The 14,115-nt window shown below is 43.5% G+C and overlaps 1 protein-coding gene across 1 annotated transcript; it reads left to right on the top strand.

The window, feature by feature from the left end:
* Positions 1-4,570: 4,570 nt before the first annotated feature.
* On the top strand, positions 4,571-14,094 carry GTF2H4 (general transcription factor IIH subunit 4). Its single transcript, XM_044003671.1, has 14 exons — positions 4,571-4,803; positions 7,037-7,179; positions 7,450-7,554; positions 7,662-7,793; positions 8,045-8,141; positions 8,301-8,389; positions 8,636-8,747; positions 8,909-8,977; positions 9,192-9,275; positions 10,511-10,643; positions 10,772-10,902; positions 11,887-11,934; positions 12,071-12,149; positions 13,624-14,094. The coding sequence occupies exons 2-14, from the start codon at positions 7,037-7,039 to the stop codon at positions 13,794-13,796; spliced, it is 1,395 nt and encodes a 464-aa protein (XP_043859606.1). The 5' UTR covers positions 4,571-4,803; the 3' UTR covers positions 13,797-14,094.
* Positions 14,095-14,115: the final 21 nt, after the last annotated feature.

The raw sequence follows: 14,115 nt of genomic DNA, 5'->3' as shown, positions 1-14,115 counted from the left end.
TATACTGATAAGATATTGTAAAAAACTAAAAGACAAAACATCTCTCCCTAAAATGATAACATTATTCTCCCTTATACCACTTTATACCCAGAGAGAGTAGGCTCAATCATAAAGTGTTAATTACAAAGCATCACTGGACCTTGATTTCTCTGACCTTTGGAAACTCACAAGGTCATCCCATCTCCAATAGTCTACTTAAGAACAAGTAAGAATAGATACAACAAGGAGAGAAGCAACAATGGGGCGTGTGCTCCTGATTTCATGTCAATATTGGTAGGCTGTTAGCTCTTTCTTTCTCCCTCCACACCTTCTTTGAGGTTATAGTAGTCCTGGTTTCCTCATTGGAATACAGCCAGGCAGGAAAGAGAAAGAGGTTTCCTTTGGCATGTTTTGTTGTTGTTCAATCGTGTCCAATTCTTCATAAGCCCATTTGGGGTTTTCTTAGCAAAGGCACTGGAGTGGTTGCCTTTTCCTTCTCCAGCTCATTTTACAGATGAGAAACTGAAGCAAACAGGTTTAAGTGACTTGCCTAGGGTCACACAGCTAGTAAGTATTTGAGGCCACATTTGAACTCAGGAAGATGACTCTTGACTCTAGGCTCAACACTCATCACCTGGTTGCCTATTAAGTACAATAGTTCCAGATTAGCAGCCAGTTCAAAGTCCATTTCCTCACCACATGGTTATCAGAGTAGAAGTAACTATAGAACACCTGAAAATACCCTAAAATAGAGTAGGGAGGCAAGTCTATTTCATATGAATAGTCAGTTTCCAGAAGCAAACTCATCAACTGTGTATGCTCCAAGGACTGAACCTTCTGTATATAATAAAAGCTATTCTGAATTAGAAGATCAAAGAAAGGCACAGCTAGGTGGCGCAGTGGATAGAGCACCAGCCCTGGATTCAGGAGGACCTGAGTTCAAATTCGGCCTCAGACACTTAACAGTTAGTAGCTGTGTGACCCTGGGCAAGTCACTTAACCCCAATTGTCCTGCCCCCCCCCCAAAAAAAAGAAGATCAAAGAAGAGATAGATTTATTGCTTATGGTACATAATATATTTTTAACAAATAATAAGAAAAACAAAGCTACTTTAATTTGACTTTGTTGACATGTATGTTCTTTATCAAATGATGTGTTCTTCAAGCTGAAAGGTTAGGGAAAAAGGTAAGGAAGAAAATAAAATTCAAAAAGTGAAGACAAAGAGACCATCCCAACCTGTTTCCTCATCTATAAATCAAGGGAGTCATCCGGATTCTAAGGTACTTTCCAGCTTTTTCATCTAGGATCTTATGAAATGAATTTGTGTATCCAGGTACAATCTGTCTGATGTTATTTCCAGGATGAAAGAAGAAAATTCTTGATGTGAAGTCAAAGCCACTGTCAGTAATCTTTAAGAAATCAGTGATATGGGGGCGGCTAGGTGGCACAGTAGATAAAGCACCGGCCCTGGATTCAGGAGTACCTGAGTTCAAATCCAGCCTCAGACACTTGACACTTACTGGCTGTGTGACCCTGGGCAAGTCACTTAACCCCCATTGCCCCGCCAAAAAAAAAAAAAAAGAAAGAAATCAGGGATAATAGGAGAAGTGCCAGAAAGTTTGGGATGGGCAAATGTCTCAGGTTTGCTGTTGTTATTGTTGTTTTTAAAGGATGTCCCCCATCTATTTGGTGGATTTTTGGAAACTACAGACTAATAAGGCTGATATCATAAATACTGCAAACTATTAGAGTTATAAGGGGCCTTAGAGACTATTTAGTCCAACTTCCTAATTTTACAGATAAGGAAATAATTTTTAAAATTTTGAAACATTTTTTTGATTAAAATTTTTTTCATTATATACATTTCCAATTTCATCATTCTCCTTTTCCTGCCCAAAGAATCATTCCTCGTAATTAATGAATTAAAAAAGAGAGGAAACAAAAGCACTAACAAAAGCACAGAACTAACCAAAACATCAATGGAATCTAACAGTATATTCTATACCTTGTAGTTCACCCCATACCTAAAAAAGAAGGATTAGAAGTACATTTTCTGGGGCAGATAGGTGGTGCAGTGGATAGAGCACTGGCCCTGGATTTAGGAGGACCTGAGTTCAAATCTGGCCTCAGACACTTGACTTACTAGCTGTGTGACCCTGGGCAAGTCACTTAACCCTCATTGCCCTGAAAAAAAAAAGTATATTTTCTCATCTTTTCTTCAATTATTAACTTTTGGGGTTTCTTTTTGAATTGTTGTAGTTATTGTGTATATTATTTTCCTGGTTCTGCTTACTTCACTTGGCATCCATTCATATAGGTCTATTCATTTATCTCTGGGTTTTTCTTATTCATTATTTTTTTGATAATATTACATCACATTTATATGCCACATTTTGTCTGGGCATTACCCAGTTGATGAGCCTCTACTTTGTTTCCAGTTCTTTACTACAACAAAAAGTGCTGCTATGAATATTTTGTTGTATAGAGAAATTTTCTTTCTCTCTTTACTTTTTTGAGGCATATGCCTAGCAGTGGGATCTATAACATAATTCTAAATTTCTTGAGCGAATTAATTATTAAACCCATGAATTGTGAGCATTTAGAAAAAGATAATCCTTAGAAATCATGGGATTGTAGATTTAGAACTGGAAGGGACTGCAGAGGTCATATAGTCTACCCCCTTCATTTTACAGGTGAGAAAACTGAGGCACAGAGAGGTTAAAAGAAGTGGGGTCTGAAGCAAGTTTTTCTTGGCCCCAATACCAGAACATACCTCTCTATATCATGTTTTTGTTTCACAAAGAAGTTATGCTAAAGTTGTTTCATTTGGTTTTTTGATAGGGAGAGCTTGTGGTGTGGTGGATAGAGCTTTTGACTCCCAGTTAAGGGAGACCTGAGTTCAAATTCTGTCTGAGACACTTATTAGCTGTGTGACACTAGGCAAGTTACTTGCCTCAGTTTTTCATCTGTAAAATGGCATCTATGTCACAGGGTTGTTGTGAGAATCAAAGAATTGTGTGAATAAAATACATGTAAAATGCTTTATAAATGTTAAAATGTTATATATAAATGCTAGTTTACTAAACAGGTTTCTAGACTGATAGACCAGAGTAATTACGTAGGTACAATGTGTCTTGATTTTAGGAAGACATTTGATAAGTTTTATCGTTATGCCATTGTGGAGAATGGCACCCAAAGGAAGAAAGTAAGGAAGGAAAAAAATATTTGTTAAGTGCCCACTATGTGCCAGGGACTGTGCTAAGTGCTTTAGAATGTTATCTCATTTCATCCACACAACAACCCTTAGATGCAGGTGCTGGCATTATTCCCATTTTACAGTTGAGGAGACTAAGGCAGACAGATTTGTTGTTGTTGTTCAGTGGTGTGAAACTCTTTGTTACCCCATTCAGGGTTTTCTTGGCAAAGGTACTGGAGTGGTTTGCCATCTCCTTCTCCAGCTCATTTTATAGGGGAGGAAACTGAGGCAAATAGGTGTAAGTGGCTTGGTCAGGATCACATAGTATTGTGTCTGAGGCTGGATTTGAACTCAGGAAAAGCAGTCTGCCTGCTCCTAGCACTATGCTACCCAGACAAGGACATTGACTAATTGAATCAGAGCTATTTGGAGAGAGATCTCTCAGTAATATGTCCCAGGACTGTGTCCTTGGACCTGTGTCTTTCTGTCTCCATGAATGTATGCATGAATGTATGTATATATGTATACATGCACACATTCATGTGTGTATGTATATATGTGTGTGTGTATTTAGTCAACGATTTGTTTTAAGTAAAAGACATTCTTTTAATTTTCAGATGGTACTAACTTGGGAGATGACAGATTCAAAATTTAAAATGACCTTGATAGATGAAAAGAATGGATCAACACCAGCATGAAATTTGGAGATAAATGTGGATTTCATTTATATTCCAAAGAGCATTCTCACCCAGCCATTCACAGGAAAAAGAAGGTAAGGGAGGATAGTGAATTGCAAGTCAAGTGTGATACAATAACTAGGAAAGCTTATGATCTCCTGGGATATATTAAGACACTGATCTCCAAGGAATAAGGAGTCCTGTTATATCCTAGGCCATACAGAACGCATTTGGGTTCTGGACACCGCAGCCTAGGAAGGCCATAGATAAACTGAACAGCATCCAGAGGAGAACAACCAGGAGGGCCAAGGACCTTGAGGTCACGCCCTGAGAGGATCAGTTGAAGGAACCGAGTATTGACCCTGGAAAAGAGAAAGGAGGCTTGGGGGTGGGGGAAGAAAGGACTGAATAAGCTGTCAAGTATTTGAAAGAATCGTTATGTTTGTCCCAAAATGCTTGGACCAGAGTGAAAGCTATAGAAAAGTAGATTTAATTTTGATATCAACAACAACAACAACAACAAAATCCTATTGACCTAGAGTGAAAGCTACCGTCCTGGGTGGTACTAAAAGACTGGGACAAAAAAGAGCGTCGGAACCAAAGTACCCATCCTATTGTTCCCTAGCCGGCCCTCCCAACGCTTGGTCGCTCTGGGTCCCCACCCCATCCTGCCGAGGAGTCCGCTGGGAGTTGTGGTCTGAGGGGCCCTCTGTACGCTTCCGCGAAAGAACGGGCAAGGTGTGGACTCAGATTCCCAGCTTGCTTTGCCGCTCCCTTTTCCCTCCCTCTCTCCCCTCCTCCCAACCCCAACTACCCATCCGTGACTGGAGTCAGTCCTGGAGACTTAACTCCCTTTCCCTTCCCTTCCCTAAGCTCCTGCAGCCCCTCCAAGTCGGAGCTCCGGGGGCGGCGGCGGCGGGGCGCGGAGGAGGACGCGGGGCCGAGGCCAGGGTGAGTGTGTGCGACGGGCATGGCGAGAGGGGGAGAGAGCGACCCAGAGGAGCCCGAAGTGTGTGTGTGTGTGTGTGTGTGTGTGTGTGTGTGAGAGAGAGAGATGTGTGTAGTGTGCTGTGTAAAGTGTGTTGTATGTATTGTGTGTAGAGATGTATGTAATGATATGTGTAGTGTAATAGTGATGTGTGTAGAGTGCATAAGGTGTTGTGTAGTGATATGTGTGTATAGTGTGTTGTGTGGTGTGAGTAATGTACATGGTGTCTGGTGATATTTGTGGAGTGTGTGTAGTATCTAGAGATGTATGTAATGTGTTCGATTTGTGTGACACATACCTTGCAAGGGAGGGCACCGTTGTGCTGCCCTCATCATAATTCTACAGCCTTTCGAAGTTTGTGAAGTGTTTTCCTCACATTTCTTCCTTTGAAGTGAGGAGTGCAAGAATCACATCATCCCCCATTTCCTGGGTGTTAGAGAAGAGAAAAAAACTGGGTCAGTCACACAGTTAGCAAGCATCCAAGTGGGCTCTTGAAGTCAATGCTGTTGCTGATTCCGCCCTACTGTGTAGTTTCTCCCCAAAGTACTTTAAGGTTCACAGGACAGGTGTTACTATCTTCATCTTACAGATGAAACAACTGAGCAAAAACCCCTACCCCTAAACAAGAACCCAGTGCCTGCTCTCAAGGAACTCACAGTCTAATGATTGAGACAACATGTAAAAAACTATGCACAAACAAGATATTTACAGGATAAATTGGAGATAATCTCAGAAGGAATGAAGTTTTAATTTCCTCATTTTACACATAAAGAAAAAGACTTGAAATGACAGAGCTAGGATTTGAATTCTGAACTCTCAGACTTAAAATCTAGCACTCTTTCATTGTGACTTTCTAAGATAAGACCACAGTGTAGGGGGGGAGGTAACATCTTAGAGTAGAATTTTTCTGGGAGTTGGGAGCTCCACCTGTATGATGTTATATCTGCCACTAGCTAGCTGTGTGACTTTGGGCAAGTCACTTCTCTGTACCTCAGTTTCCTCATCTTTAAGTTGGACAGTGGTCTTTGGGTTTAAGACATGAGAGGGGAGGGGCAGCTAGGTGGCACAGTGGATAGAACACTGGCCCTGGAGTCAGGAGCACCTGAGTTCAAATCTGGCCTCAGACACTTAACACTTACTAGCTGTGTGACCCTGGGCAAGTCACTTAACCCCAATTGCCTCACCAAAACAAAGAAAAAATGAAAGAAAGAAATGAGAGGGAGAAAAAGGCTCTCAGATTCTTGTTTGGAAAATATAGTACACAAACAGTAAGATAGGCAGGAGTAGGAGACAGAACTCTGTCATAAAAGTAGCAATGGAACCATAGAAAGTTACAAATAGAAGGCAGTTTAGAGGCTTTCTAGTACAGTCTCTTCATTTTCAGGTGAGGCAACTCAGGTCCAGAGAGGAAATGGGCATGTCTGATTAACCTCAAGTACAGAGTAAAGATAGTAAGCCTTTCTTATATGTGTATGGGGTAGCTAGGTGGTGCAGTGGATAGAGCACTAGACCTAGAGTCAAGAAGATCTGAGTTGGAATGTGGCTTCAGACACTTCCCAGCTTTGTGACCCTGGGCAAGTCATTTAACCCTGTTTGTCTCAGTTTCCTCATCTGTAAAATGAGCTGGAGAAGGAAATACAAACCACTCCAGTATCTTTGCCAGGAAAACTCTAAATGGGGTAATGAGTTGGACACCACTGAACAACATACAACAACAAAAACATGTAAATACTGTGTTTTACAAACATTTCACATGATCATGAAAATATTCCTGAGAAGTGAATAAGGCAGGTATCCCTGTCCCTATTTATAGATGAAGAAATTGAAGTGATTTGCCCAAGGTCACACATCTAATTAGGTATGTATTCAAACCCATTGTCTTATCTACTGCTCTTCATGTTACTTTATATCATATCACTCTCAATTCTTTGTCCCAGAACAGTCAGAAATAGTACATTCTGCTGAAATATAGGCTGTCTGGCAACTCTCTAGATGAGATACAAAGAGGGCAGAGTAGGAAAGAAGTCAGAGACTGGTGGCAAGTCAGGTTTAGCAGAAATACGGGATGATGTGGAAAGGAGAATAATATGTGAGAGAATGGAGATGTTTGGATGCTGGGTTGAGAAAGGTGATCTATTGGCTGTTGATGCTGATAGTGTTGCAAAGATTAATCACATATCTCTCTTCTCTCTTAAGATGATGGAGGGAACTCCACCTCGGACCGGGCTGAACCGAGGGCAGCTACAGTGCCGTAACCTGCAGGAGTTTTTGGGGGGTTTGAGTCCTGGAGTACTAGACCGACTTTATGGTCACCCAGCCACCTGCCTGGCTGTCTTTAGGTAAGAGAGACCCACTTTGTAGCAGGGACCCAGAAATTACTAATTGTAGAGGACTCAGAGGCTCATCTTGAATCACTACGAGAGAGTTTGAAATGCCAGTCAACCTTGTTGATAAGTTAGGATGGGAGAAAGGCCTACTCCAAAAGGCCAGGATACTATCAGAGATGGTGTTTCAGATGTAGGAAATTGGAGACATCCTTGGTAGCAGAGAAACAGTTGGAAGATCAATTCTCATGCTAATGCTTCATATCTTTATTCTACCTCCTACAGGGAGCTCCCATCCTTGGCTAAGAACTGGGTGATGCGGATGTTGTTTCTGGAGCAGCCATTGCCCCAGGCAGCTGTAGCCCTGTGGGTGAAGAAGGAATTTAGCAAGTGTGTCTCCCAGCCCTTCCTACATTCCTCTAGAACCTTCTGTGTTCCCTCTTCTCGGGTCCCCAAAAGCTCATGTCTTCTGTGTCACTTCACTGTTGCTTTTTTAGGGCTCAGGAGGAAAGTACAGGACTGTTGAGCGGTCTCCGTATCTGGCACACCCAGTTGCTCCCTGGTGGCCTCCAGGGCCTCATCCTCAACCCTGTCTTCAGACAGAATCTTCGCGTTGCTCTCCTGGGAGGGTATGTCATTTTCATTTCTTTGGAATGGGGACAGAGGAAGGGCTCCTCAAAGTACTTCTTGTGACTTCCATAGTTTTTTTAGATTTCCTCCCCTGCTTCATGGGATAGCTTAGCCTGAAATGTGGCTTATTCTGGGGTGATGAATGTCATGCTCATGGCTGATAAGAAGGAGGGGGGATGCTGGTGATGTAGGGGAGAAAGGGAGAGAAGAAGAGGAAGCATATTTTTACTCTAGACCCTTCTGGCCATAGGGGGAAGGCTTGGTCAGATGACACAAGTCAACTTGGCCCAGACAAACATGCCCGGGATGTTCCATCACTGGACAAGTATGCAGAGGAAAGATGGGAGGTAAGATTCCCAAGGGCATAGTCCTTGTGTTCCCAGAGATTCCCCAAACTTGTTTATCTCAAGGTCTATATGTTCCCCTTAAATGCCTCCTAGCCTTCTATAGAAGCTCCTCTATCCCCTGCTCCACCTGGATGAGACTCAGGCTTCCCCATCCCTCAGGTGATCCTGCACTTCATGGTTGGCTCCCCGAGCGCGGCCGTCAGCCAGGACCTGGCCCAACTACTCAGCCAGGCCGGGCTCATGAAAAGGTGAGGCCAGGGGCCTTGTGGGGCTCCCCGCCTTCCCTTCTTTCCTGTGGGTCCTTGCTGATGTGAGGGTGGAGAGTAGAGAGGGTTTCCCAGGGAAAAACCAAGGGAAAAGGGGGAAGCAAGGCCAAAGAAAGTTAGAAGTATCTGAGGAAGTTGTAAGGGAAGGGCCCAGAGTGGAAAGATGGGTGAGATTGAGGCTCTTTTTTTTTCCTTCTTTTTCCCCACAATGATCTTGAATATGTCTAGTTCCGAGCCTGGAGAGCCACCCTGCATTACCTCTGCTGGCTTCCAGTTCTTGCTGCTAGACACACCTGCCCAGCTTTGGTATTTTATGCTGCAATATTTGCAGACTGCCCAGGTAAGGAGGCAGTTACTGATGTCCCTCTTCCAGTGTGGGCACCTGCTGTTGAAATGGGGAATTTCTCCCAACAGCACTTTTGTTGTTGTTCCCTGCTTTGTCTTGTCTTCCCTGTGCTCTTTTAACCCTTTCCCCCCATGTCTCTGTTTTTCCCTCCTAAGAGCCGAGGCATGGACCTGGTTGAGATCCTGTCCTTCCTCTTCCAGCTCAGCTTCTCTACTCTTGGCAAGGTTAGCAGGGAGCTAGAAGGTGGTACTGTGGATGGAAGGGCTGGGGATACTGGGGAAGGAGACGTTGGGGGTTTTAGAGGCAAAACAGCTAGGGTATGGAGAGAGAAACGATTTGGGGAAGTAAGCAGAAGAGGGTGAAATAGGGAAAGGGGGAGTTGGGAAGGAGAAAGACATTTGGACATCTCAGCCAACCCTTGCCACCTTTTTATTCTAGGATTATTCTGTGGAGGGCATGAGTGATTCCCTTCTTAACTTCCTGCAACATCTACGAGAGTTTGGGCTGGTGTTCCAGAGGAAGGTATGAGTTCTCATATACATTTATTAAATGCCTACTTTGTGCCAGGCACCGTGCTAAGTGATTTACAACATTGTCTCATTTGGTCCTCACAGTAACTCTGGGAAATAGGTGTTATTATTATCATCCCCATTTTATAACTGAAATTGAGACAGACATAGGTTAACTGACTTGCCCAGTCTAGTAAGTGTCTAAGGCTGTATTTGACTTGTATCTTCTTGAATTGATAATTAACTTATGGAATTGTGAAATTATGAAATGGGAGCAGATATCTCTGGTTCTTTGGATACTCACTGGGAAAAACCATGATGACAGTGGGAAATAGGATGTCAATCACATTTATTATTTGGGGGCAATTAGCACAGAAAGTATAGGGGCAAGTGATGAAAAGTGAGGAAAGATATAGAGGCAGATGGCAGTGTGGGAATAGGGGATGGAATGATGAAGTAAAGTGGGCAGCTCAGGGAAAAGAATGGGGAGGCAGGAGACAGAGCATTTCACTCAAGTAACCATGGATTAGAGTTGGGAGCCCTCGGAAGCAAGGACCCAGTGGAGATGGAAGAGTGCTGGGAGAAGGGGGGCAGGAGTTTGAGGTCTCATTTTTATAGTGTTTTCAGGGGGGCAGAATAAGTCCTATCTGTGCCACCCTGGGGTTAATTCATTAACACATCCAGATAATTTCAAAGGTATTGGTAAAACTTCAAAGTTAACATTTACATTATATCAGCACCTTTTGAAGCTCTGCTGGTCTGAAACTGTTGAGCTCTGGAATTTATCTGGGATTTACATATTATAGCACTAGAACCCTGACAGCAACACTTAGATGGCTTCTCCTGATTCAACACATATTTCCAGGATGTGAATTTTGTTTAATATGATAGATACAGTTTGTAAATTATGCTCTTTTGATAGTTTGTATGTGACTTACAGGTTCCCTTTTACAATCTCATTTCCTGCTATTGTCCCTTTATGGTGGCTACTTAATAAACTTACTTACTATACTGACTAGAATTGGGGGTGGTGTTTGGAGGAACCAGAGCAAGATACAATTTTAACACACTTCCTGAGTCCAGTTCTAGCACTGTATCCACTATATCACCTCTTTGTCTCAATTAAAGAGGAATAGGGCTTTTTATCAGTTGAGAACAAGGGGACTAGAGGCTAGTGTTGGGTACCTGATCCCAGGATGGAAGGGACAAAACATCATCAAATGGCCCTCCCTCTTCTGTGCTTCCTAGAGAAAGTCTCGCCGATACTATCCAACCCGATTGGCCATCAACTTGTCATCAGGTGTTACTGGTGCTGGAGGTACTGCTCATCAGCCAGGCTTCATTGTTGTGGAAACCAACTACCGGCTATATGCTTACACTGGTGAGATTGGAGGGATGAAGATAGGAATAGTTGGGTACTTAGGGAGAATATTAGAAGAAGGAAGGAGATAAGGGGTGGTGGTTTTGGAGGAGGAACTGAAGCTTCTGTTTGTTTTTTTTTTTAAACAGAATCAGAACTTCAGATTGCACTCATTGCCCTTTTCTCTGAAATGCTCTATCGATTCCCCAATATGGTGGTAGCCCAGGTCACTCGGGAGAGCGTACAGCAGGCCATTGCTAATGGTATCACAGCGCAGCAGGTATTGTCTGCTATAGCCAGCAGGATAAGCAGGGAGGTCTGCAGCAGGTGGGGGTTGGGGTAGTAGGGAGAGTGATAGATTTGTTAGCAAACAGGTCAGATTTCATTTGGGTGAGGTGGAGTTGGGAACATGGCAGGTGGTTCAGGAGGGTAGCAGGGAAGGTGAACGGTAGAAGCCATTACTCTCAGATGGCAGTAGGGGTAGGGCATGGATTGATAGAATAGAATATAAATATAGGAGAATGTAGACCTTTAGGAAGTTTGAGAAATGATTATTTGTAATCAATATCTTGGGGAGATTCAGTACTCTCCCCTTCTTTCAAAGTCCTGAGTCCTCCCCATTTCAGAGTACTTGATGAGATTAAATTGACGATTCAATCTTGGTCAGACCCATCCAACCTTGCAAGGAATTTAATTTAGGGTGGAGAAGCTCATTGTGTGGATGGAGACTGGTCTCTTTGTCTAATTAGGAAGGCCTCTCTATGCAGGGAGGGGCTAGGATGGTCTGTTATATCGCTTCATTTCAGTATAGCCTATCTCCAAATTAAGGTAACAAATTAGATTTGATTGCAGTTTGATGAACCATCTACTATTTCAAGGGGATATAAGCTATGAGCCCTGCTGCCATGATTGTCTTTGGTCAGAGAGAGACGACCAGTGACAATCCTTGTATTCATAATTTGCTGGCCTTTTTAATAAAATGATTAAATTGCCCAGAAAGTATATTTCATATTTTTAATTGTCACAGAAGAAATGAGAAATATGATCAATAAAAAATAGGCTAAATAGCAGCAGCTGGATGGGAACAGACAGAGAAGGTTACAGGCAGCAGTGATGATAGCCATGCATGTTAAGTTGCCTGTAGCATGTGGGAGAAAAAGAACAAATTAATTTTTAAATAGAAGCAGGTAATAGATTTCAAGATGGCTGGAATTTTCTTATCTTTCTGCTGTGGCTTTAAAACTATTCTCATGTCTTTCTTCAGATCATCCACTTCCTGAAGACAAGAGCACATCCAGTGATGCTGAAGCAGGTCCTGAGTTAGGGGAGGCATTTGGATAGTGGGAGGGGAGCAGAGGTAGGGGAGGAGGGATTTGTCTTGGCAAAAAGAAAAAAGGCAACATTCAGCCTCAGCTGAAGGTTCTCATAGCTACTCCAATCCCTTATAGACCCCTGTACTGCCTCCTACCATCACAGATCAGATCCGACTCTGGGAGTTGGAGAGAGACCGGCTTCGATTCTCTGAGGGTGAGTTGTTGGTAGTGATCAGCTGGCAGCTGACCCTTTAGCATGATAGTTTTGTTCTGTTAGGCTCTAATTTCAAATCCATTTGACTTTATCTCCCTCTGAAGAATAGGCTGGTAAAGCAATTGGGGACAGTCACTTGGTGCTTATTTTGTTTTTTTTTCAGAGTTTGTTTTTATTTTATCAGTAATAAATCATACTATGTAGTAGAAAGAAAGGTAGAATAGATTCAATTTCAGACACTAGCTTGTTTTTTTTTAAAGTGAGGCATTTGGGGTTAAGTGACTTGCCCAGGGTCACACAGCTAGTAAGTGTTAAGTGTCTGAGGCCGGATTTGAACTCAGGTACTCCTGACTCCAGGGCTGGTGCTCTATCCACTGCACCACCATGGTACTTATTTTCAAAGGCAGAAAGTTAGCACAGATCAAGTCAGTCTAAATGCCATTATTGGACTATCTGCACCAGTAGGAAGAAGTGGCACAAGTAGCCCAGAGATTAGATCATTCACCTCTGCCTTTGCTATACATAGAACAGTAGAACATTAAGAGTTGTAAGGGAGTTTTCATTTGACTGGAAATTGGCCCAAAGAGGGAAAACGATTTGCTGAAGATCATCCATTTAGTTAGGAGCAGAGCCAGGGCTAGAATTCAGGTTCCCTAATTCCAGGCTGTTGTTCGGTCTGGTTTGTCACAGCACCACATTTATTGGTCTCTTTTGGTAGTAGAGACTTTGATTGCATTTGACTCACACTGGTGGTAGAGTCAGTCCCTGAGTAGGTGACGTTGGGCTTTGGGAGGAGGCAGGCCCCAAGGATGTTTCTTAGTGATGGTATTTTCAAAACTTTAAGTTAAGTTGCCAAGAAGAGTCTACAGAATGGATGACAAAGAAGTGTATGTAAACCTCAAAGTGGGTGGATAGAAGGCTGGATTTGGAGTCAAGACGACCCAGGTTCTAGTCAACTCCATATTTAATAGTCTCGTAGATTTGGAATTGGAAGGGACCCTACAAGCAGCTATTCTAATTCTCATTTTACAGATTAGAAAACAGCTCTAAAGAGAGAAAGTGATGGCCTGAGGTTCCATAGGCAGTGACAGCTGGGATTAGAATTTAGGGCCTTGGATTTCCAAATCCAAGTGCCTTTTCTGAGCTGCTTTTTTGACTCTGGCCCATCACCTAATGTAGCTCTCTCAGCCTCATTTTTCCTCTTTGTAAAATGGGTCTAATAGCTGTAGTACTTAACTTCACAGGGTTGTTTATCAAAAAACTTAATACAGGAAAGGCACCAAATGTCAATGTGCTATTAAAACTACTCAGAAACAAGAAGTAGGAATGAATGGATCTGTCAACAAGCATTTTTTGTTATTTATTGAGCACTTACTGTGTGCCAAACACCGAGCTAAATGCCTGGGCTCTGGGCTTTGGCTGATAATTGTGTCTTTCTGTCTCCCCCTTTTCCCTCGTGTTCCCGGGGTCCCAGGTGTCCTCTACAACCAGTTCCTGTCTCAGGTGGACTTTGAACTGCTGCTGTCGCACGCCCGGGAGCTGGGTGTGCTGGTCTTCGAGAACGCGGCCAAACGGCTCATGGTGGTGACCCCGGCAGGGCACAGTGACGTCAAGCGGTTTTGGAAGCGGCAGAAGCACAGCTCCTGAACCATTGACGGGGCTGCAGAGAGCGGCCAGGGCCTCGCACACCTCAGAGACTGCTGAGGAAACGGCCTGGAGGGTGCAGCCCGGCCCGCCGCGGAGCCTGGCGGCGCGGGGCTCTAATGCCGTGGGCGGCCGTGGGCGGCCGTGGGCGGCCGTGGGCAGGCAGGCCAGGAGCACCCTGCCCCCAGCCCCAGCCACCCGGGGAAGGGGTGGTGGCCTCGCTTTCACTGCGCTTAGAATGCTTGGTCCCCGGCGTGAGTCGCAGGGCCTCGCAGTATTTTTTTATCACATCGGAATTTTTCACACTCAATAAAGTTATGGA

Source organism: Dromiciops gliroides, chromosome 4 (assembly GCF_019393635.1).
Source record: "Dromiciops gliroides isolate mDroGli1 chromosome 4, mDroGli1.pri, whole genome shotgun sequence".
Taxonomy (NCBI): domain Eukaryota; kingdom Metazoa; phylum Chordata; class Mammalia; order Microbiotheria; family Microbiotheriidae; genus Dromiciops; species Dromiciops gliroides.
This window is presented reverse-complemented; position numbering and strand designations above follow the sequence as displayed.

What these genes read in the sequence shown, in the direction of transcription:
- GTF2H4 (XM_044003671.1), top strand. Translation starts at nt 7,037, where the DNA reads ATGATGGAGGGAACTCCACCTCGGACCGGGCTGAACCGAGGGCAGCTA. An exon ending in GGCTGGTGTTCCAGAGGAAG is followed by an intron (nt 9,276 to 10,510) that starts GTATGAGTTCTC and finishes TGTGCTTCCTAG; the next exon opens with AGAAAGTCTCGCCGATACTA. An exon ending in ATGGTATCACAGCGCAGCAG is followed by an intron (nt 10,903 to 11,886) that starts GTATTGTCTGCT and finishes GTCTTTCTTCAG; the next exon opens with ATCATCCACTTCCTGAAGAC.